The 24,598-nt window shown below is 45.0% G+C and overlaps 1 protein-coding gene across 2 annotated transcripts in view; it reads left to right on the top strand.

Annotated features, from left to right (window-relative positions):
* tada2a (transcriptional adaptor 2A) overlaps positions 1-24,598 on the top strand; it is a 34,699-nt gene that overhangs the window by 7,140 nt on the left and 2,961 nt on the right. Inside the window, exons 1-10 of one of the 2 annotated variants that reach the window (XM_061827906.1) lie at positions 16,393-16,547; positions 17,401-17,507; positions 17,597-17,656; positions 18,599-18,690; positions 18,793-18,950; positions 20,622-20,710; positions 20,900-20,972; positions 21,049-21,112; positions 22,710-22,753; positions 24,105-24,215. In XM_061827906.1, coding sequence (XP_061683890.1) covers positions 16,523-16,547; positions 17,401-17,507; positions 17,597-17,656; positions 18,599-18,690; positions 18,793-18,950; positions 20,622-20,710; positions 20,900-20,972; positions 21,049-21,112; positions 22,710-22,753; positions 24,105-24,215 — 823 coding nt within the window. In that variant the 5' untranslated portion in view covers positions 16,393-16,522. Of the gene's footprint in view, positions 1-16,392; positions 16,548-17,400; positions 17,508-17,596; positions 17,657-18,598; positions 18,691-18,792; positions 18,951-20,621; positions 20,711-20,899; positions 20,973-21,048; positions 21,113-22,709; positions 22,754-24,104; positions 24,216-24,598 lie in introns of those variants that run through there. The other variant, XM_061827905.1, reaches the window with a different exon arrangement.

The following is a 24,598-nucleotide window of genomic DNA, read 5'->3' as shown; positions in this document are numbered from 1 at the left end:
TTAAATCATAACATCTTATACAAAAGGACAGATTTAAAAAAAAAAAAAGACTTTCACGCAGTAACTTTACCAGAAGAGCCATCGAGTACTTTCGTCTGTGTAAATGAAATACAATGGAGCTGTACCCCATTGGAATTTGTTTTTCATTTTTAAATTGACTCCATATTAATATTAATCACCGAGTATGTGTTTATTCGGTGATTGTTCCACGTACCACTAGAGGGAGCCCGCATAAACTCGTGCTCCTCATTTCACATTTTAAGAATCGCTTGTGTGTTGGCGTGTGTTTTTTTTTTTTAAACGTTTCTAAATTGACTCCACATTAATATTAATCACCGAATATGTGTTTATTCTGTGATCGTTCCACGTATCAGTAGAGGGAGCCCGCATAAACTCGTGCTCCTCATTTCACATTTTAAGAATCTCTTGTGTGTATTGGCGTTTTTTTTTTTTTTTTTTTTTAAATTGGTTTAGCTTTTTTTCCCCCCCCTGTCGCGCTAGCTGTCAGCTAGCGGCGTAATCGCACCGAGCGGGCGCGCTTGAACAATGGCCTCTTAATTGCATTACCCTCATTCAGCGTGAGCGCTGCTAATTACGCGTGTAAAGCAAGAATACGCGGCGAGCGGACGCCACGAGGAAATCGGGGCCTCGACGCACGCCGGGCGTTCGGCCAGCTTCGCGCGCCAGATTTTCATCCGCTGGCTTTTCTCACGCGTAGCTTGCAACGGCTTTCGTGTGCGCATGATTATGTTGAATACGTTTCACGTTGGGCTTCACTCGGGCGTTATATTCATTATTTTGGACAGGGCGTTATCTGGTTTGACTTATTTATTTAGTTGTAGTTGTTTTTTGTTGCCCGGCACGATGGGAAAGCGTTGGCCTCGCAATTCTGAGGTCCCGGGTTCAATCCCGGACCGGCCCGTGTTGCCTTTGCATGTTCTGGGCACGGGCCCACATCCCAAAAACATGCAACATTAATTGGACTTTCTAAATTGCCTGTAGGTGTGATTGTGAGTGTCTGTCTCCATGTGCCCTGCGATTGGCTGGCAACCAGTTCAGGGTGTGCTGCGGTACTCCTCGTGATGCTTGTGAGGATAAGCGGCTAAGAAAATGGATGTTTTTTTTTTCTGGTTTCTGGTTGGACAACATTTTGTTTTGCTAGCATTTAGTTTGGTATGCACTTGACAGTTTATTACATGCATCCGTCCATCCATTTTCTTAGCCGCTTATCCTCACAAGAGTCGCGGGAGTGCCGGAGCCTATCCCGGCCGTCAACGGGCAGGAGGCGGGGTACACCCTGAACCGGTTGCCAGCCAATCGCAGGGCACATAGAGACAAACAGCCCCAACACTTTACCAGCTGAACCACCGCGTTGCCTTTATTACATTTAAAGGCCATTTTATTTATGTGCTTTTTATTTTTGACAAATTCAAATGCCAGATTTTTTTTTATTTTGGGGGAAGCTTAAGTGTGTGATTAAATAAAAGAAATTTATTATTTTGGGGCGGGGGGGGGTGGAAAGTTTAAACACCCATTATGTTTCAATAAAACTGTTCTTCATCTGTACCAAAATTAATAATACTCGGGATATGCTCTTCCCCTCGTCGTGCTAAAACCAAACCACCAACGCAAGAGAGGACTCGATGGGTCTAGAATGCCACGTTTTTGCCTTTTGTGGCTCAAGAGGCGCCGTCCAGGATTCCAATTCAGGGAAGGTCTCGCTAAATTTTTGCAGCTAGTAAATTATTTGACACCGTTGCAATATCGCATTCCATTCTTTCTGTGTACCTGCGATAGAAGGGGTCACACGAGGGGTGGGGGGAGTCCTATTTTATTTCCAGGCCACATTTGCCAGCCTCGCTTAAAGCAACATTGACACTGAAAACCGAGAGAAATCCTATCCGCTCAAGCGCTCCTAAATCTCCTTAGAATGAATCCAAAGAAATGAGCAGACGAGAGCTCCTTTCTTGCCGACTTCCTGCATCTTAATTGTTCGCAGCTTTTATAATCCTGCTGCGGGATGCGCTCCAGTCTGCCTGCTTGCGATTAGCACCCCCCCCGTTGCACGGGGGGCTCCGACGAGGGGATGCCCAGGCGGGGATCTGCGCCGAAGTTTTCTTGCGGGTTGTCCTGACCGACTTGTGATTATTGCTCTTGTTTTGTTTGTGATAACGACAGAGCTGAGTGATGGCATTTGCGGGTAGCGTAACGCTAACGGGATTGGACTGCAGGTAAACCGTAAAACTATGGAGAATCATGAGGGGTTTTTTCCTCATTATGCTTTGCCCTTTATTGCTGAAATTACGTTTTTAGTGTAGAATGGTCGTTAAATACATTTGGTTGACACAGCCTCCTGTTTTTCATTTGTTGTGGTCGAAGATCTTTTGCTCAGGCCTCTTGATGGGCACTCTGTAGCGGATGTCCAAGTTCTTCACTTTGAGCCTGTTGAGCCTGTTGCTAAGCGTTTGGTTTGGGACCTTGAATTTTAGGGCCATCTGTTCCTGGGGCCACGAGGTTTTATGGTCTCTGGTTCTTGGAATCTGTCATCCCACTAATTCTGAGGGGAGTTAGTTTTCTTTGGGTTCTTAGGGTCTCTGGTTCTTTTAGAGTTTCTGGATTTTGGGGTCAACGGTCCTTAATGCCAGGTTGTCTAGACATTTGGCCGCCACTGGTTCTTAAGGCCTCTTTAAACTCCCCCGGCCGTAGTTTGCCTTTATACTCCAGCGCAACCCAAGTGCTAGAATCGTGTCTCCGCCATCACCTCCCAAAAACCCCGACCCCACCCTCCTCTGCTTCAGCCTGCCCGGACTGAGGGTCAGGTCTCGAAGAAGGGAGGTGACAAAGACGAGCTTCATCAGGCAGGGGCCGCCGGCTCGCCGGGGAGCCTTCCGTCACCGACGAGGTCCGTCCCGCCGGTCTCGGGTTTCACGCACATGGAGCGCATTAGCCGCGAGTGGCGCTTCCGCGGGGAGGCCGAGCGCGTCCGCTTTGTTTTCTCTCCAAACACAACACGCATTTAAGACTTGTTGTTGCAGGACGCTGCCCGCCGGCTGCCGCCGAGACCTCGGCTCGTAAAGTTGCGTGAGGAATGTCGCTGGAATGTCAGAACCGTTGTAGCAAAGTCGGGGTCAACTCTTAGGACGGCAAAGAAAACGCTGAAGGGGGGGAAGGGCAATGGTCGGAGGAACAAAGTACTAATACTTTGTGCAGTAATGGTACTGCAGTATTATCCACTGCCATTTTTATTAGTTGAAAAGCGCACACAAATTACGGTGACTTTGTTGTTAGATTTTGAAGATATCTTCACTTTTATTCATTTGAAAACAGAAATATGGACTTTCTACTTATTATTTTTAAAATAGGCTTGTAATGTTTTTCAAGCAGTGTGGAGGACGACAAAAAAGTGCAACGTTGTCACGGACGCATTATTTTGAAAGTCAAGCCCATGCTAGCTCGCGTTTATTTTAAGAAAAAAATAGTTTGAGTGACACGTCATGTGATTCTTTTTCTACCTCACAGTACAACAAAAGTGTGAAACCATTTTGTGCGCAGACAACTTTTGTTGTTTTGCCACGTTTTCAGAATGCATATTGTATGTCACACACATTAAAAAGCCATTTTTATGTCTTACATTACAGAGGCTATACATTTTTTATTTGCGGTACTAAGTACAGGTTGAATCGGTACTTCCACTTTTACCAGAGCCTTTCACATTTGTACTGAGTACTGTTCCCAGTCCTGGCGGGAGGCATCTTCTCTAATTTCCAACCCCTGAACATATAAAAATGTTTTTATTTATTAGCATGCTTCATTTTTCTGCCTGCTCTACTTCTAAATCCATGTCATACGTCCCTGTTATTAGCATGCCTGGTGGTACATATTGCTTCATAGTACTGTAGGTACAGTAGCATGTTTGATAGTACATAACTGTATAGGAGAATGTGCAGTAGCGTGACTAGTAATAGCATGAGTGTTTTCCCGAAGGCCGATTTTGGAATGAGGTTTTTTCATGACCTCCTCGTTTGGCTGATCCAGTATTTGCGTTCGAATGGTTTTGGACGCACTCCCGCGACTCGGGCGTCCAAGTTTGACGATTGGCGCATTCCACAGGGAAAACTTTTACGAGCGAGCGGTGAAACATTAAACCGGACGGCGTCGAGCGAATGGCTTTGCGCGGCTCTCCTGCGCGTTTGCACAACGTCGCAGTCACAAGGCGCTCGTCGTGAAACAAAACGGTCGGTGTTTTGGGTCACGCCGCGCACGAGGCTGAGCGCGCGTTGTAACCTTCAGTAGTCGGAGGTGACAAAAATGTACACCCGCAGTACTTAAGTACGCGCAGGGCCAGTTCTAGCAAAGTATACTTGAGCGGGCAGCAGCATGTGACAATATAATTACATTTGATCATTTGTTATGATTAGGCTGCAAAATTTAGATATTGCTACACTGCATCTTTCACTAGTTCATGTCATGTAAAACACTAACAAAACACACAAACTGGCTCTTGTTTACCCAGAATTTATACAATGTGTATTTATGTGTTGCTCCTCGCTCGTCATTAAAGTACACAGTCGGACAAATTTATCTTCTGCCAACTTCAAATTTATTAGTGTTACCCTTTATGGGCACTTGTGAAAATGAAGTACAAGGACTTGGAAATTCAAAGTATATGTGACTTTGTTAACTTTGAGTTTTCTTCCCTGAATACAATGTACAAGTAAATGTACTTGTGTTAAAATATACATGGGTGGCAGTTACTATTAAACCAAATAATAACACCTTACATGCTGTGTACGTTGCCTTAGCCCCAATACGAGTAAATATTTCGATATTGATGGGATACCGTAATTTCCGGCCTACAGAGCGCACCTGATTATAAGCCTCACCCGCTACATTTGTAAAGGAAATACCATTTGGTACATACATAAGCAGCACCTGTGTAAAAGCCGCAAGTGCCCACATTGATACCCACGTTGAAACATGAGATATTTACAAAAATAGACGATACACAGGAAGAGTTTTCAAAGTTTTAATACCTTAGCTTAGCTTAACAGAGCAACAACGCGGTAGCACAAACGGGGCTGCTAAAAAAAAAAAAAAAACAGCTGTGGCAGCTACACAGTAGCAACATAGTAGGACAGCACTAACAGGGCTGTTTAAAAAAAAATATTGCCGAAATCACTGAGATGCGGCAGTAGCATAGCAGCAACGCTCTAGCGCAGCGCTAACGCGGGACTGTTAAAAAACAAACAAAAAAAAAAAAACATATTGGTAAAAATCACTGAGACAGCAGCAACAGGCTTGCACAGTGCTAACAGGGCTGGTTAAATTAAAAAAAAAAAACATACCGGTAAAAGTCACTTCCTCGGCATGTATATTCCACCGGTGTCGCTCTTACCTTTTCCGCTCGAGTGCCCCCTTGTGGCCGTTAGAAAAAAAAATGCACAAATTAGCTGCATCTCTACATAAGCCGCAGGGTTGAAAGCGTGTGGAAAAAAAGTCGTGGTTTATAGGCTGTAAAATACGGTAGGTAGACGTGCTAACGGATAGCAGTGTTATAACGCCCTAGACAACGGATATCTGAACACAAACGGTGCGGCAACGCCTCAAGAAGCCATGTGAGCCGGAAAACACAAAGAAAGTCGACTATTTTCATTCGCGGCGGCCGTGTTGGAATCCCTTTGCCATGTGTAGTTTTCTTGTACCGATCGACCACTGGAGATTTTATCTGGCGGTTAACCAAATTTAATCCAGACAGAATTTGGGAGGAATTTATGGTTAATTTCAGGTTTCGGCGTCTTATTGCAGTCGCCCAACTGACTTTTGAGCCATTTCAGAGAAGGCGTTTTGCATTTTTGCACCCCACACGCCGCCGCAGAGCACGTCGGCGCGAAGCCTGCAAACCGATGCTAACGCGCTCCCTTCCGCCGCCGCCGAGGCCGCGCAGCCCGACGAGAACGACGAGGGCGATGTCTCACTCCTCCGTCATCTTGCTTTCATTACAGCCTTGCCGGGGTAATATTAGCCGCTTCCTGTCAAGTCGGTGTCACAGGGACGCCGCGTCCGTGTCAGCGAAGGCTGAACATGCAGGGGGGGGGGGGGGGGGGGCTAATTTGGGGATTTGACGTCGGAGCCTCGCGCACGGGTGACTCACGCGACATGTTTTTTGATAATGTTATGCAGTCATTTATAATGTAATGTCTACCTGAAATGTCAAAAGGAGACAAGAACTGCAGGAACCCGACTCATGGGGGGAGCTTATTGTCGTGCGCTTTATGTACTTTATGAATTCTCTATACAGTGCGGGGCATTTTATCTGCATAATATACAAATTGTGCAGCATTGATTTGAACTTCAGTTGAAATTGATTTATTGAACCCGGTCGTTCCTCAACTTTTAAAGAGAAAATTATTTTCAGACCCCCCCAGACACGCACAGTTTTTCAATAAATACGCACCGGCTTAGCTCGCAAACATAATTCCTTGGCTATCAACAAAAACATGAACGACAAACATGACCGCAATAATGACCGCAGTCGTCACTTTGACAGCTGAAAAATGACACCGGCGAGTTGACCAAGCCGCCGAGAACAAACCAAAACCTGCTGCTAAAATCGAGTCTCGAAAACATGCAGTTGTTGTTGTAGTCAGGCAGGCAATCAATCGCATTGATCGGTCGACTTCTAGTTCCAGGAAGGCAGCCACTTCCTTCGGGCGTATCCACGGGTCCAGCGTAGTGGGAGCTGCATGCGTACTGTGAGGGTTGTCCGCGTTTCGGGCAGAGGTAGTATTGTCGATACGAGCCATATAGTAGTTGAGCGTGCGGCTTCGTCCGGAGCGGAGTTGCCATCGCGCCGGAAGAAGTTCCAGACTGGGCAGAACGGCCATGGCTTACGAGGACCGCTTCCACCGTGAGACCAAAATCCTACCGGTGGAGCAACACAGCGAACTACTCGCTCGGCAGTATCTACTGCGCTGCCAACGACCCGTGCCATCAGTTTTCAAACGAAGCAACTCAACCGCGCCTACTTCGCCACGACGTCCGAAAATACCGTCGAGACGTTCTCACCGACACGGTGTTCGGAGAACAACCCGACCGAGACGGGCTACGTAGGCTCCATCGAACGGCGGTTGAAGACGCGGCGGCCGGCTACGAACCGGTCCTCATCCTCGGTGGGTACCCAACCCCCGAGGTGGACCAAACCGAAAGCGATCTTCCGCGGGCCACAAGAATTCCTGCGGTCATTTCAGCGGCTGGTGAGGACTTTGTGTGCCGAGTACAAAAATGAGCTCCACCTGCTGGTTGCAACTCAATAACGAAAAGTGTTCATTTCCCGCCACCCTCGTGAGGATAAGCGGCCCAGATAACGCATATATGGATTTGATTGTATTTATTTTGAGCGTGTGCCTCGCGGCTCTGAGGACCGGGGTTCAAATCCCGGCCCCGCCTGTGTGGGATGCGGGGAAGTTGCGACTTGAACCGCCGCCGCATTGACTCCGGCTCACAGATGGACGGAGGGCTCTGACCTTTGAACCCTCGCCTCATCAGGAGGGACCCATATGTTGTTCCGACCTGCAGCCCCCCCCCCCCCCAGGAAGCCCACCTCCGTGGATCTTGACGCCAGATGTGATTTACGTAACGAAGGCCGACCTGTCCACATGAAGACTCGCCGCGCTTGTAACTGCGACCGACACGGTTGGGTGGATAATGGCCTCAATTTTTATCCTCACCTATCGGACTTTTTTTTTTTTTTTTTTTTAAATCTCCAGGATTGATGGTAATCTATAAAAAAAAAAAAAAAAAATGAAATAAATATAATACCTAACTGGGTCAATCTGAATAAACGCAGGTGCCTCCTGCATAGCCGCTGACGTGACTTCAGCCATCAGTCAACCAAAAAATGAGAATCCAAATCAAATTGAACCGGCACGGCAGCCTGAAAAATGTGACAGCGGCCGCCACGGCAAATTTTTGTCAAAATTTGAGAAGATTTCAAGGCGCGATGGCAGCGCAAGACAAAAGCCTTGAAAGAAAGCGTCGACATCATCTGAAGACCAAAGCCTGAAAAAGAAGCACTGAAGTTGGCCGGGATAGGCTCCAGCACTCCCGTGGAGCTTGTGAGGATAAGCAGCTTGGAAAATGGATGGATGGATTCTCCAGGACAAACTCTTGAAAGATACAATTTCCTTATTTTCCAAACTTTATTTTTGTCAAGTCATTGTTACTAGAACATTTATTTGAAATATTTTACTTTTTAACTTTTCTTCATGAAGGATGTATGACCAACAAATTACAGAAATAGACTACTTTAATCTCATATCATATCCAAAACAACAACGTTTTGGAAAAAAATTTAACTTAGTGAGGAATGTCCAACTTCGTTACTTTTTCTAAAAAGAAATCTCTTAAAATTGCTGTTTTTCTTGAAGACAATATCTTTGTTCCCCTTTTCCACATTTCCGGGACCAGATGCCAGAACTAAGATTATTATTATTATTATTATTTTTTAATAATCTTAATAGTACAATTCTATTTTTGAAGAAAGCAACTTTAACTCAGTAAGTTTGCGATGCTAACGTGTCACAAGCTACATGAGCTGCATGGGAAAACGATGATGACGATGGTGGTGGAGGGACAGGACCAGGAAGCTGCCCGTCCGAGGTCAAAGTTCAGGCTGGAGCGGATCAATAACAATAATTCAGCTCCTGACTCGGGTCTGCAGGGGTCGAGTTTCATCTCGTGTTTGGCGCCTCGTTGGCCCGTTTTGCCTGCTAAGCAGCCGCGCGACGCAGGAAGTCCCTCGGCCCATACAGGAAGCGCCTCGGCTCATACAGGAAGTGAGGACGGATGGCCGAGCGCACGTGCCGCCCGACCCAGCGTGCGTTTGGAAATGGGGGCGCTTGGAACCGCGCAGTCAGTCCCGCGGCAGATTTACAGTTGTCCAAAGTTTTTTTTTTTTTTACAGTTCCTAAATATGACTTGGTTGATTTTGAAGTCTGATTTGAAAACGTTTTAAAACACATTTGAAGACCTAAAAGTTTGCTACTTTGATTTTTATCGTTTTGGACTTTTTTTTTTTTTTTTTTAATGGAACATTCACTTTTCTAGTTTGTCATATGAAGCCAAACCGTCAAAATTGAGCTCATTTGTAATTTGGTCAACATGATCTTCTATTTTTATAGTTTATAGTCAATAGATTTATTGTTATATAACTGTAATATTGACCAGTTAGCATAGCAGCTAACATAGCGAGCATACAATCAAGTAAAAAGTCAAAACATTCACATCGATTTACATCTTAATGTAATTCGTAATACTCAAATAGCAGTAATAATTTGTAATTAATAATCTGCGCGCGTGTGTTGGGGGGGCAGCGTCTGCTTGCAGGAGGCCAAGTGTCAGGGTTCAAATGTCATATCCATTTCTCCTGTGTCTCCTTTTGTCTGTGGCATCCGTCACATTTCCTTTAAACATTTTTAAATAAAGAAGACTTTCCTCTTGTCACTTTTGCGCCGAAGCTGCACCGACATTAAGAAAATAGCCCCCCACCCCCACCCCACAAATGACTCAGCACGAAGAAAGAAAAAAAAACGCTGATTCACCAGTGTAACAAATGTTGCTTGAATTTCACACGCTCCCCAACAGGTGACAAAAATATTCTGCAATTTTTTTTCACATGAATCAAAATGTTACAAATGAATATTAAGGACTATTTGGGCCACGCTTGTATTATTATTTTTTATTTAGGAAATAATTTTCTTTGAGGACTTTTTTTCTAAAAAAAAAAAAAAACTAACATTTTCAAAGAAAATAGATTTTTTTTCCCAAGATTACATCTTATTTTCAAGAAAATATTTATTCCTTATATTTAATATATATTTTTAATTTTTTTAATGTAAGATTTTTTTGCATTTATTTGTTGCCAATTGTCCAATTTGTCCATTCTGTGCTGTGCAGCCTGGTGCTAATAGTTAGCATGCTATGTGAGCGCAAACTAGCTTGGCTCCCCAAATCGCCTCCAGTAAGTAATTTCTCTTCTCAGCCGTCTTTTTTGTGTTTTTTTTTTTTTTTCCCCCGACCGTGAGAATCCATTTCATCCTTGAAGACGTAAACCGCGTTGAGCCAAGATAATCAATCACACGCTAAGATAATCAATCACAGAGCATTATGGAGGGCTTAATTTGCGCTCGTGCCGCGTCTTATTTACGGCGGTCGTTGTCGTGCGTCTTCACGATGCGTGCCCGACTTTCCCGTCAGTCAAGAAGCGACGACCCTGCCAGGGAAATTACGACGAAGCGAGAAAATAACCCGTCGACGACGCGTGAAAGGTTTGTCGCGCGTTCATTTGTTGACACGCCGCGTTGGCGAGCATGAAAAGAAACAAAACCTCCCACAGTAAAACATAAAGCAGATGTGGGATGCGTGCAAAAAAGCAATCACAATAAAACAATAAGCGCAGATAACGACGCATATTGTGACATTATGAAAGGAGGCTTAGCTGTTCCGCTTGGGCCCGACGCAAGCGGGCTGAAACGAGGATTTTTCTCATCCATATCAGGAGTCTTTAGACTTCACCGCCTTTGCGTGCTCTGCTTACATGTACCCGGCCTACAGAGCGCACCTGGTTATAAGACTGACCCAGTACATTTGTAAAGGAAATAACATTTGGTATATACATAAGCCGCACAGGTGTAAAAGCTGCAAGTTTCTACGTTGAAACTGACATTGAAACACGACATATTTACAAAAAAAGACGGTACAGAGAGTTTAACGCTAGCGCCGCCTCGCTAAGGCTAATTCTAGCAGCGCCACACTAATGCTAACACTACCCCCGTGCTAAAAGGGCCAGTTAAAAAAAACATACTAGTAAAAATCACTGAGACACGGCAGTAATATGCTAGCGCAGTGTTAACAGGGCCGGACCGGTAAAAGGCACATCCTCGGCACATACAGGTAGAAAAAAAAAATGCACAAATTAGCCGCATCACCGCATAAACTGCAGGGTTGAAAGCGTGTGGAAAAAAATCGCCGCTTAAAGGCCGGGAATTACGCTAATGAAGAAAAATAAAATGTTTTGTTATCTGTCTTGTGTGCGTAGCTCAAAATGTTTCCAGTCCGGCAAAGTCAAGGCTAACTAGTTGGTTTACGAAGGACTCAAAAAAATAACGACCGAAAATGTCCACCTCAAAGCCATCATAGCTTCTTGAGACTTTTGTGGGTCGACCCGTGATGGATATACTGTACCTGCCAAATTTGACGCAAGGGCCCCCCCCCCCCCCATATTCCAGAGTACTAAAATTGTTGATTTAAACCAAAATGGCTAACTCCCCGTGTCTTTTTATCCATGGGTTCGTAAGATTTTTGATTATATGTACACATAATGGAGATGCCTACGGTCCTCTTTGTGGTCCAATGTAGGCCTTGCTAGCGTTAGCTCATTGCTAGCTTTAGCTCGTCGCTAGCCCTGGCTTGTCGTTGGTTATTTAATTTCGCTCTGGTAAGTGTTACCGGCCTCAGAAATGGGGAAAAGCCGTTCCCTGGTTGCAGGTTTAGAGGATAGTAGAGGTGAGAGTTTGGATTTTGTGGATGTAAAAGCAGCTCAAGGGGGCGCCCTCATCCACCCAGTACCAGAGACACCGGCTTCAGTTTTGGACTCCATAGCTTCGTATCCAGCTAACAAGTTCGCCTTAAAGGGAGAAAATGTCTGGAAATGACCCTAAAAAATGTCAACTTCAAGCCGTTCTGATCAACTTCCTGTTTTTTCAAGCATGGCTTCTTGACTTTTGTTTTTTTGTCGGGTCTACTCACGGCTACCGTATTACATGTTGTCAAACGGGCTCAAGGGGATGAATTATGATCGTTTTTAAAATTCTTGCAATGCCAATATTTCAGGGTGGGGGGGGGGGGGGGTGGCACACTGCAAACTAGTCAGAACGACCTCGCAGTCCAGCAGAACACACAGAGAGCGAATGTGCCGCCTCTCATTTTTCTTGCGGCCTCGTCGACAAACAAAATTGTGAGTTTGTGTCACTCGCTGCGCCGCCCCCGAAATCGACCGCAACCCTCCGAGTCTGGCCCAAGCGGAGCGGAAAAAAGAAAAAAATCTTGAAACGTGCTCAGCGGTTGAGTACGCGTGGAGCATGTGCTTGTGAATTTTGCGACGAGCTCACGTGCCGCAGGCCGGGCCAGTTCGAGGGCCGCCGGCTACGTCGGCGCCGTCGTCGTCGTCATGTTGACGCCAATCGCAAACATACGCCGCTGACTTCTCAGTCGCCCTCCTCGGTTTCACAAAGTCAAACGGGAACTCAGGTCCGCCACGTGATCAGCAAATTTTCAGGAGGAGAAAAAACTTTTTGGCTTTAAGGGGCCTTCAAAATCCTCTCGGCAGTACTTCAAACCCAAGCGGGAGACTTCCTGTGTCGTTTTTGTAGGCTTTTTGGCGGGTCTAATCGTGATGATGATACACGTTTGACAAATTTCATGTTTCAGGAGGCCAAGGCTGCGTAAAGGTTTCAGGTTCAGGTCTCAAAGTACGGATTAGAGACATGTGGAGGGTTCCACTTTGGAAGTTCCAGCATGGGTTAACATTTCAAATTAGGGGTTTAAGACAAGGTTAGGGATTCAGGTTTAGCTTGAAAAGTAAGGTTTCAAATGAGGGTTTACAACTTCAAATTCGGATCTCAAGCCAAGGTTAGGGTTTCAAGACAGGTTTAGGGTTTCCAATTAGGATTGGAACCCAAGATTAGCATCTCAAGACCTATATGTGTTCCAGAGTTCCAGAACTGATTGATGGGTTATATTAAATCAGAGCAATCAAAAATCCAAATGAGTATTTTTTTTCTGACCATTTTGGTCTCGCTGTACTTTGTACTTGCAATAACACAGCCGGGTAAGTGAGTACTTTCTTACTTGCTTACTTGATGAGTTGAAGCGTTCAAGCGCCAATGAAAGAGTTGCTCCTGCATAAAAACTTTCCACGCTGTCCCCTCGGGAACCCCCCCCCGTGCTTTTAGTCCTCTCCATTCTTTTAACACAACACGTAATCGGCTTCGGCGTTCTCCTGGCAACTCACGGCTGGATTTGCTCTTCTGGCTCAGCGGGCCGCTGCGAACGTCACTAAAGCAACCCAAAGCCCGTAGTGTCCCACTGACTGATGCGTTGTGACGTTGTTGTGCGAGGTGCACTCTGCTGTAAGGAATCACCGAGCGCAAAGTTCACAAGAGTCGTGCCTGTGTGCTGGTAACGAGGGCGTCGGATTTTAGTGTGGTCGGACGTTGCCGCGTTATGCCTGGAGGTGTCGCACTTCCTCCAGTGAAGTTCTTGCACAGCTAATCGCTACTTAGCTGCAGAGTCCGCTTTTCTGGGTCAGGTCGCAGGGGAAGTAGCTTCAGCAGGGATATCCAGACTTCCCTTTCCCCAGCCACTTCTTCCAGCTCCTCCGGAGGGATCCCGAGGCGTTCCCAAGCCAGCCGAGAGACACGGTCTCTCCAAGCGTGTCCCGGGTCGTCCCCGGGGTCTCTTTCTGGTGGGACATGCCCAGAACACCTCACCAGGGAGACGTCCGGGAGGCATTCAAGTCAGATGCCCCAGCCACCTCATCTGGATCCTCTCAATGCGGAGGACCAGCGGCTCGACACTGAGCCCCTCCCGGATGACCGAGCTTCTCACCCTATGTCTAAGGGAGAGCCCGGACGCCCTGCGGAGAAAACTCATTTGGGCCCCTTGTATCCGGGATCTTGTTCTTTCGGTCATGACCCACAGCTCATGCCTACAGGTGAGGCGTACGAGCGAAGATCTACTGGTAAATTGAGAGCTTTGCCTTTCGACTTTGCTCCGTCTTTACCACAACGGACTGATACAAAGTCCACATCACTGCAGACGCTGCACCCATCCATCTGTCAATTTCCCGGTCCATTCTTCCCTCACTCGCAAACAAGACCCCAAGATCCTTGAACTCCTCCAGTTGGAGCAGGATCTCATCCCCGACCCGGAGAGGGCACGCCACCCTTTTCTGACTGAGGACCATGGTCTCAGATTTGGAGGTGCTGATTCTCGAATCAGCATGTCAATATTTTGAGTAAAATGTAAGCGTGATGTCTATTGTTCGTCCATTGGAAAGATTTTTAGGGGAGGTATCGAGAACAGATTAATGGGATTTGCATTATTTCCTATGGGAAATGTTGCTTTGATTCTGCTACGATTTGATTTTGATTAGCCTTTGGAATGGATAAATCATGAACGTAAGGTGAATTTAGAACCATAAATATCCAGGGTTTCACTAAAATGTCTTAGAATTCGCCCAAAGCGGGGGGGGGGGGGTTACATATCTGTTTTTAGGATGTTGAATGAAGCCAAAAATGACACACACGTGCAATCGTATAATCATGCACCTTTAAGGGGTGTGGCCGAGTGATTGAGGTCAGAAGCTCTGCCTGCGTTCAGCTCTGATTGGCCCAAAAACCTCACGGTTGGTCTGCGCCTTCACATCTGCTCTGTGCTCTTGAGTGTGATTTTTTTTTTTTTTTTCTTTTTTTTTTGGGCTGTTTTTCATGCTCTATAAACGTGTGAAAGCGCATCCGAGAGCGTGACGAAGCAAAAACACGGAGCGAGAGACGGCGGCTGTCTTCGGAAAACGACAACCGCAGATTCCGTTCCGCTACGACACAAGTTAGGACTCAACGAGTTCGAACGACGGTGCCAACAACGTAACACAATGATCATGATGTGGTTTACGTTCATGGGGGGGGGTTCTACTTTTCCTAATAACATTAAAGTATGCGACACGCATGACTATTTGCTCGGAGATTGTTGAGAGATGATGTCATCCATCTGAAGAAAAAAAACGCACACCGACGACAAAGCAAGGAGTAGATTTCAAGACGCGGTTTTAGCGCTTTAAATGACTTTCAAGAACCAGGATTCGGGTTTCAAAACTAGGGTTATAATGTCAACTACAGTTTTAAGTCTTTTCAGAAGTCTTTCCTCAGGCGAGAGTGGGGAAGGTCGCCGTTGTTCGAAGAAGTTTTTTTTCCTCCTAGGCGTGGTCATGTCATGTAAAGCCATTATCCAAGCCGCTTATCCTCACAAGTGTCACGGGAGCCTATCCCCGCTAGCTTCGGGCGAAAGGCGGACTAACGCCGTGAACTGGTCGCCAGTCAGTGGCAGGGCGGATAGCGACACCATCGCTGAGCGGGAATCGATCCCGCGCTGTCCGCACCAAAGGCAGGCGTGTGTAGCGCGACGCTATCAGTGGTGTGGCTTTAAAAAAAAAAAAACACAATGCGACTTTTTTTTTTTTCAATTCGACAATTTCGGATAGCGTTAGCCGTAGAGTTCCACGTCGTTCCGAGCCGCGCTCCGCCCGAGCTCTCGAGCCGAGCCGTCTCGACGTGGTGCCATCGAGCAAGCGCCTCGCGTCCGTTTTAAACAACTGCTAATCTTGTTGCCGGACATTTCCATGACAGGAGCACTTAGAAGGTGTTTGTGCGTGCCAGATGCCCTCTTTTCTTGCCAGGGGCCCTGCCATACAAACGACAGCAGCTGGGAAGTGCTTTTCCGGGAGGGGGGGGGGGGTCCGCATTGTATAATGTGGCACACTTCTCCGTCGGAAGAACCTCAAGGCGGGGTGTCGCTGGCGGGGGGCGCTTTTACGCTGGCGGCGAAGGGATAGAGGGAGTGGGCGGGGGATGGGGGAGACGGCAGCTTGGCCGCAAGGCGCTGATGTTGTTGACGGGGGGGGGGGGTCACGTCCGCATTGCAATGATAAAACATCGATGCCAAAATTGTTTTCATGATGTATCAGCACCGCAAACATTAATAAAGACGCTTTTTGATGTTATTTTCATCTATATTTACTTTTTCTTCCAATATGTAGTATTATAAAACAAGGGATAACATACACGATAATATTCTAAATTCTTACATTAATTAATATGACACTGAGCAGGTTAAATCTGACCTGTTTAGACATTTGCAATAAAATGTGATTTTTTTTTTTTTTCACCATGAAATTTGCTCACGTTTCCTAGAGTGCCCCCCCCCCCAAGAGGAAATATTTATAAGTGAATTAGTAAATGATAACAATATTAAATAAAAACTTTACGTTTTCACTTCACTATACTTTGAGGAATAATGATTACTCGGTCAGGTTAATACATTTTAATAATCAGGAGTTCATAATCTAATAGCGATTGTGAGGATAGTCCGAAAACAGCACGTAAGCGTTAAATCTATTTTTGTGAACTCTTCAGTTATGTGTACATTACATGGCACTGAAACGAAAGTCCAAAAAGGAACAACACTACCATCAAGTGGTCCAAATGAAAATGATCGCAATTTCACGGTTTTTTTTTTTTCTCGCTTCCAGCGGTCTGCGCTCGACTAGTTTGGTCTTGCTCTCGGTGAAGCACGACAACAGGGCGGCGTGCCGAGTTGAGAAAAATCGATCACGCCGGAATATTAACAGTGCTCTTCCCGGCGTCGTATTTACCCATCTTTTCTCAAATAGATTCCTATAAATAATCACATGGAGCACCTTTCCTCATTTGGGAGTAAGTTTTAATTTCATTCGAATCATGTTGAACCGTTTTGGGGCTGTTACGATGCACAACAACCGAGTTAGCATTGTTATGCTAACGGTAATTTAATGCCTAATAACCCTGTAAGTGTTTCTGTTTAGAAAACGTGTCCCTTAGACACATATATTTATTTCAGTTGAGTGTTGTTGGAAATATTTAGCAAGTGTTGTGTTGTGGAATTATGGGCTGCGTGCCACGTAGCAATTTAGCACGGTTGGCAAGTTGAGTAGTTTTTATGCTGTCTTGCAAAAGGCATTAAAGCCACTCGCTGTGTTGGCTTTGTAGAACATAAATTTACTTTCAAGTATTAAAATGTACACAGGGTACAGCACTCATAGACGATGAGATGATAAGAGTTTAGATTTTAGAAATGGGTGTAACATAAATTTTCAATAATGCTAACATTTGATGATTGTATTTCATGTGATTTGAATTTATGATGACAATATTGCCCTATAAGGCAGTACAGTGAACAACTGCTGAGAGCGTCAGCCTCACTTTTCTGAGGTTCTCCCCGTGCCTGTGTGGCTTTTCTTCGGTCCCTCTGGTTTCCTCCCGCAGCCCCAAAAACATGCATGTTAGGTTAATTGAAGAATCTAAATTGCCCATAGGTGTGAACGTGACTATGAATGATTGTTTACGTGTGCCCTGTGGTTGGCTGGCTACCAGTTGAGGGTGCAGCCCGGCCTTCTGCTCGCACTCCTGCGGCTCAGAAAACGGATGGATTTGAATAAACCAGCTGCTAAAATAAATGTTAGTCTAACAAAAATTCACTGACCTCCACTGAACTTTTGATGCTAATGATGTCGCACTTGTTCACCCTCAGACGACCCCTTCGATAAGCCGCCGTGCCGAGGCTGCTCGTCGTACCTCACCGAGCCGTACGTAAAGTGTGCCGAATGCGGACCTTCACCTTTCCGCCTCTGCCTCCAGGTGACGACGTGCCCACGTAGAGATGAACGGGCTTCCCCGGATGCCCGATAACATTTTTTTCCATTTTTTTTTTTTTTTTTTCCCCCCAGTGTTTCACCAGAGGGTTCGAGTACAAAAAACACCAAAGTGACCACAACTATGAAATTATGGTACGTTATCAGGAAACCACTTGGGACAGCATTCATCGTTGTCCTTTTTCAATGTGTTTATGTATATAAACTTCATTTTTCCTGCTCAAACATTAAGAAACTGTTGCTTATTTACCGTACTGCTCGGGTCAGATTTATTGACCACAATAATGAAATGCTCCCACTCAACATTTTTGGAATTACAGTAAAGCCTCCGTTCTCGAACGTCCCCATTTTCGAAATCTGTTTTCAAACGAATTTTTTTTGCTTTTGTTTTCGAGCGACAGTCGATACTCGAAGGCCCCTGACAAAACCCGGAAATAACATACTGCACGTGGTCAGACCAGCTGACCCACGACGCGCTTTGTTGTGAATTCCCACGCTGCCGAAAAAAAAAACGTAAATAACACAATGCGCGCGGTGCAAGCAGCTGACACACCCACGACGCGTTTTGTTAATTTATTTTATTATATAAAGTATTTAATCTCTGTGTATTTCTACTATGAAGTTTATAATCAGGAAAAGCTAAAAAAAAATGCTTTAACAAGCCAAATTTTTTAGGCTTGGAACGCATTATTTCTTTTTCCATTCATTGTAATGAGAAACATCGATTTGGTTTTTGAACAAATCACTTCTCGAACCGTTTTCTAGAACGGATTGTGGTGGAGAACCGAGGCATCGCTGTATCTCTGCTAACACTACTAAAATATGCATTTCAGTAGTTTGAAGAGACCCGTTCAGAGGTTCACAGGAGCGTGTTTGTGTGAATTAATAAGATGGCAGTGTTTTGGGAGCGTCTGTCAAGAGTTTTACAGTCGTGTGTGAGAGTTTTTCCGTGTGCCGAATGACTTACGACGGCTCCTCTGGGCCGAGCCTCACGACAAGCGCCACCCTGCACGAAAGAGACAAACGCCAGAACCTTTTCCCAAAGTCCGTTTGAGTCCAGTTCCTTGTCGTCTCCAGACCTCCGACTTCCCCGTTCTGGAGCCCGGCTGGACGGCGCAGGAAGAGATGGCTCTGCTGGAGGCCGTGATGGATTGTGGCTTTGGGAACTGGTCAGTCAAGTATCGACGATGATGATGGGCGATGATCGCTCCCTTTTTTGTTTTTTGCGTTCATTTGCTTATCGCTGATGATTTTTTTTTTTAACTCTGCAGGCAGGACGTGGCCTATCAGATGCGCAGCAAAAGCAAAGAGGAGTGCGAGAGTCACTACATGAAGAACTTCATCAACAACCCTCTGTTCTCGTCCACGCTGCTCGGCCTACGCAAGACCAAAGACGCTCGCTTTGCCGACAGCGCCATTCCTTTCAAACGTATGTAATGGAACGTTACAGCGACGCTTTCTGGGTCCATGCGTAGCGCGTTCATAATGTCGGAAAAACAAAAGGTGCCGGGACATTTGGGACAAACTGATTTGACTAACTTGAATGTAATTTTTGGGGTTACGGGTTAGGATGATAAATTGAATTTGTAAATAATTTTGCAGAGAAGATTGCAAGACTTCAACTTCTAACCCGGAAATCAAACCTCCAACATGGATCACGTGTAAGAAGCGAAAAGTTTGACTGGCTCAGAGAACGACCTCACGATTGCCAGCAATCCCTTCAGATATTAGTCATAAATAATATCCACATTGGATTTTTGTCAAAGGCGGCATGATGGAGCAACTGGTTAGAGTGTTAGCCTCACAGTTCCGAGGACCGTGGTTCAAATCCCGGGTCCCGCCCTGTGTGGCGTTTGCATGTTCTCCTCGTGCGTGAGTGGGTTTTCTCCGGGCACTCCACATTCCTCCCGCATCCCAAGAATATGTGTTAATTGGAGACATTAAATTGTCCATAGGTGTAAATGGGGAGTCTGATATTTTTCCGTCTCTGTGCCCTGCGATTGGCTGGAAACCAGTTCAGGGTGTACCCGGCCTCCGGTCCAAAGATAGCTGGGATAGGCTCCAGCACTCCAGTCACCCTTGTGAGGATAAGCAGCTCAGAAAATGGATGGATCGATTTTTGTCAAATTGCTCTACACTGCACATGGAATTTTTGGAAAAATTTGAAGGTTGTAGCATGCAAATGTCAGATGAGTTGAAAAATAAATTTGGTTAAAATATAAATGAACAAAAAAAGTAGACTTGCGAAACTCGAATTGCCGGCGTCATCTTAGATTTATCTCACGTAGAGATGCTCGCCTGGTCGATAATTAACTCGAACCCCAGACAACGCCCGCCAATGCTGCTATTGGCTGATTTCTTTGCAATTTTTCTCTTTGAGGGGGGGGGGGGGGGGGGAGAAACTCCGAATGCTTATTGGTTTATTCCCGCTGGTGTGTGACAAAATCTGCGATGTGGATTTTGACGGCGAGTCGAAGCCCAAACTGCCACCAACTGCTGTTGTCCTTCTATTGCAGGGGTGTCAAACTCATTTTTGTCGCGGGCCACATTGGAGTTACGGTTTCCCTCAGAGGACCGTTAGGACTGTGAAACCATAAAAAAAAATTTTAATCCCCGCATCATATTTACACACAAAATTTATGAACTCGTTTGGGAATCAGAAATCAAAGGGAATGATTTTTTTTCAGCCATTATTCATGTTCGGCAACACGAAAAGGCTAATAATATCTCAACATTCTCATTTATATGACAATTTGAAATTTTAGTCCAGATTGACAGATGATTTGCCTCTACGGACCAAACAAAATCATCTCGTGGCCCACATCTGGCCCCCGGACCTTGACTTGGACACCTGTGTTCTACCGCAAGGAAATCCATGTGAATTTATTTGACGTGTGCTGTCCCCATCGAGTGGTCAAGTTCTGACCTACCGGCGTGCATCTCAAAGCCATGGATAGTACCAGATTTTATGTATGCGGGTTTTGATTTTTGTGGGTTTTTTTTTTTTTTAATGACAATCCAGAAATTGTGTTTTCTATTTTCAATTTCACTGCGTGTTGCCAATGCACAATGATAATAATAATAATGTTCCTCCCAACAGCGAGCGAGGACCCGCCTCGGCCCACGTTCGACTCGGTGCTCTCCAGGGACATGGCGGGATACATGCCGGCCAGAGCCGACTTCATCGAGGTGAGCGACTTCATGATTTTTTTTTTTTTTTTGTGCCTCTCAACGAGGTCCACTTGACGGCGTGACTCATCGTAACGTTTCCCTTTCACTCTGACATTGTCAAATATGTGCAACGATGACTAATCGACTGCACGCCCTCCTCTTATTAATGATGATAATATTCATCATCAGCTCTCTCTGGCCACACAGGAATTTGACAACTACGCCGAATGGGATCTGAAAGACATCGACTTTGTGGACGACGACTCGGACGTCCTGCGCGGTGGGTAACGCGCCATGCCGGCGGGGGCTCGACACACCTCGTATCGTATGGTTTGATATGATTTATTGCCTTTCAGCGCTCAAGCTGGCCGTGGTGGATATTTACCACTCGCGTCTGAAGGAGAGACAGCGCAGAAAGAAGTAGGTTTGCAGTATTTGCTCGCAAAGCCGAGTTGTCACTAGGTGGCGTCCCTGCCGCAATTAATGAATCAATACAAATTGACTCATTGACAGAAAGTTGATTTTAAGTTTTGACTCGTCTAAATGTAGAAAAAAAATTCATACTGATCATTCTATTAACCCATTCCACTGATCTAAAAAAAAAAAAAAAAAAAACTGAAGTCGCCATCCGCCATCTTGCTCCTCCCAAAACAAGCACGCCGTCCTGTGCGTCAATCGCCAGTTTCGTGGCTGTGAGAAAACATTCCACAGGTAAATTAGAAAGATTTACTTTGATACTGTTAAAGTTTGTTTGTTTAGGTTTTCTTTTTTTAATTTTCTGATCAGCTTAATTCACTTGAACAAAGTTTTGTTTCCGGTTGTTGTTGTTCACTGTTTACTCTCTGCTTGACCTTTATAGGTTGACGGTTTTTCGCGAAAAAGCGATGTCAATATTTTCCAAAACTTCATCAGTTGATAGCAAGAAACCACATTTTCTGTGACATTTTTGATGAATTTCATAATACAGAACTCTGCAAATTGAATTTGATTTTCAAATGCGAGGAGGCAAGTTTAAATTTGAAATTGGATGTCGGAGAGACAACAAATGAACAATGCGTTTAGCATGGATTTCCCCATTGCGAGCCATTATTTATTTTGACTTAAAATGTAATGTTTTTATGACAAAAAATGCTCAGTTTTTTTGCTATGTTATGATGATAGTGCTTCCCAGCGTATTTTGGGAAAAGTTAACATGTCATGGAAATCGGGCGCAAGCTAATATGCAAGGTTCCTTGCTCGTCACGGTCTTTGCCTTTTTTGTCGTACCAAGTCGAATTAAAAATCCTTCATGTTAACAGAATTGGAAAAAATGTCAAGCTCACATGACCAGTTTGAATTCTACATGCCAAATTTTGAGAAAAACCCCGCCATTATCCAACCTGAAAACTATTTCCTCCAGATGTTTTGGGAGTACCAAGATGGTGGCCAACTGGGTAAAACCAATCGACATACCGCTCCTTGTGTATGCGCTATCCAGTCTTTTTTTCATTGTACATTCTATAAAAGGGTTAAGGTGAGAATAAAATTCAGGAACCAACATTAAGACCCTTGGGATTTGTCACTAGGTTACAAATTTGTGAATCACGTCTTTCCTAGGCTTTTTGTCATCTGCTGTTTCCTCAAGTAATAAAATTTTTGTTTACTTCTGTACAGAACTGGTGATTAAATTAGGTTTTTTCTTTTTAACTCATAAATAAATAAATTCCCTTAAAAGCCTCGGACGTGTCCTCACACGGACTTGGACTTGTGGGCTTGCAGTACTTCTGCCAGTTTTGCAGGATAATTTCTCTCTCGTGTAATAATAAAGAAATAATCAAAAAAATTGCTTGACCCGCTCAGCCATGCGCCGCCATATTGTCCATGTCATAACCGCCAACGTGGACAATATTAATCAACATAATGACCTGAACTACTCCAGAAGTAATCTCTGCCCGAAATAATAATAATAATAATTGTTGAAACCATCACCTGCTATGAAGTGAGCTATCTTTTCTTTTTGTTTGTTTTTGTTTTCCAGGATAATTCGCGATCACGGACTCATCAACATGCGCAAATTCCAAAGTGAGTTTGCCGCCGACTCGCACGCGGGGGTTGCTATGGCTACAAGCTAACAGCCGAGCGCTCGCCGCGCGTCGCTGCGATTGGTCGGAGTTAAGAGGTCGAAGTTGTGCGCTTTTGATTTATTCATGTGACACCCCCCCCCCCCCCCGCGACATCGCTTCTTATCTGTCGCCGCCCCCTAGAGACAAAAGACAAGTCGCGCTAGCCGTCGAGCTGCCGAACGGTCGTCATGGAGACTGTCACAGACTGTGCGATCAGGTGTGTCTGTGTGTTTCTACTTGAGCCAGAAAGACACACACATACACTTGTGTGTAACGCCCCCGCAGCAGCTTTCATCTCCGGAGTGTTCTCCAGCTCGGACGGAGGCGAACAACAAGCTCAGAGGTGGCCAATGCGCAACAAAAAGAAATCGCAATTTTTAGGAGGGGCAAAAAAAAAAAAAGTCCACTAATGCGACGTGTAAACTGTACAACAAAATGAAAAAATAATATTTTTTTATGTGGTTGCACAAGTCCGCACACCCCCTTATGACATAGGTGTTCAGAATGAAACAATCGCATCCCAATTTTTATCGTAATTTCCGGCCTTCCGAGCGCAACAGATTATAAACCTCACCCATTTGGTACATACATAAGCCGCACCTGTGTAAAATGCGCCAGTGCCCACATTGAAACACGAAAGTTTTAACACCTTAGCTTAGTTTAACATAGCAACAACACGGTAGCATAAACAGGGCTGGTTTAAAAAAAAAAAAAAAAAAAAAACAGCCGCGGCGGCTACACAGTAGCAACACGCTAGCACAGCACTAACGGAGCCGGTTAAAAAAGACACCGGTAAAAATCTCTAAGACGCGGCAGAAACACGCTAACGCTGGTGCAGCAATAACGCTAGCGCCGTGCTAACAGGGCCGGTTAAAAAAAAAAAAAACATACCGGTAAAAGTGACTTCCTCGGCACATATATTCCAATGGTGTCACTCTTAACTTTTCTGTTCGACTGCCCCTTTGCGGCTGTCAGAAAAAAATGCACAAATTATCCACATCACCGCATAAGTCGCAGGGTGTAGAGGGTGTGAGAAAAATTGCGGGTTATAGGCCGGAAATTACGGTACTCGTCTTACTAGTAATGGTTTTCTTCTACGGAAGGACAAGTTAGGAAACATTTTTTCCTCTCTAAGTAATATAGGTTTCTAGAATGCTTTTTCTACGTCAGCGACTGAATCAGTTGTGAGATGTCTACTTGAAAGTTGAAATGTTTGTTTTGTTTGTGGCCGATTGGTGTTTCCTTCACTTCCGCGGGCACGTTGAGCTCGTGCGGGAGTGCCGACATTTGTCTTCTTGCCTCTCTCGCAGTCCAGGAGCATTGCTACCCCAAGGAGGTCCAGGATCTCTACGAGCTCATGAGACGATTTGCCAGAGTCACCGGACCCGTGGAACACGACAAATTCATTGAAAGCCACGCACGTCAGTATCGCAATTAAACATGGCAAAATTGGGTTTTCGGCACAAAAATTTTATTTAAATAAAATTTTTTCGATTGATTAAAAAGAATGTGCAGTCATGCCTCGCTTCTCGACGACAATCCGTTCCAGAAAACGGTGCGAGAAGTGATTTGTTCGAAAACCAAGTCGATGTTTCCCATAACAATGAATGGAAAAAGAAATAATGTGTTCCAAGCCTAAAAAAATTGACTTTTTAAAGCATTTTTAGCTTTTCCTGATAATAAACTGTATAGTAGAAATACTTTATATAATAATATAATTTAAGAAATATATTTACTTTTTGCTTAAAATGCACGCTTTAGTAGTAGAGTACGGTAGGCTGGGTGTGCATTGCCGTGTCTGTAG

The sequence above is a fragment of the Syngnathoides biaculeatus genome, chromosome 8 (genome assembly GCF_019802595.1).
Source record: "Syngnathoides biaculeatus isolate LvHL_M chromosome 8, ASM1980259v1, whole genome shotgun sequence".
Lineage (NCBI taxonomy): Eukaryota > Metazoa > Chordata > Actinopteri > Syngnathiformes > Syngnathidae > Syngnathoides > Syngnathoides biaculeatus.
Note: the sequence above shows the minus strand (reverse complement) of the source record. Positions and strands in the feature narration are given on the sequence as shown.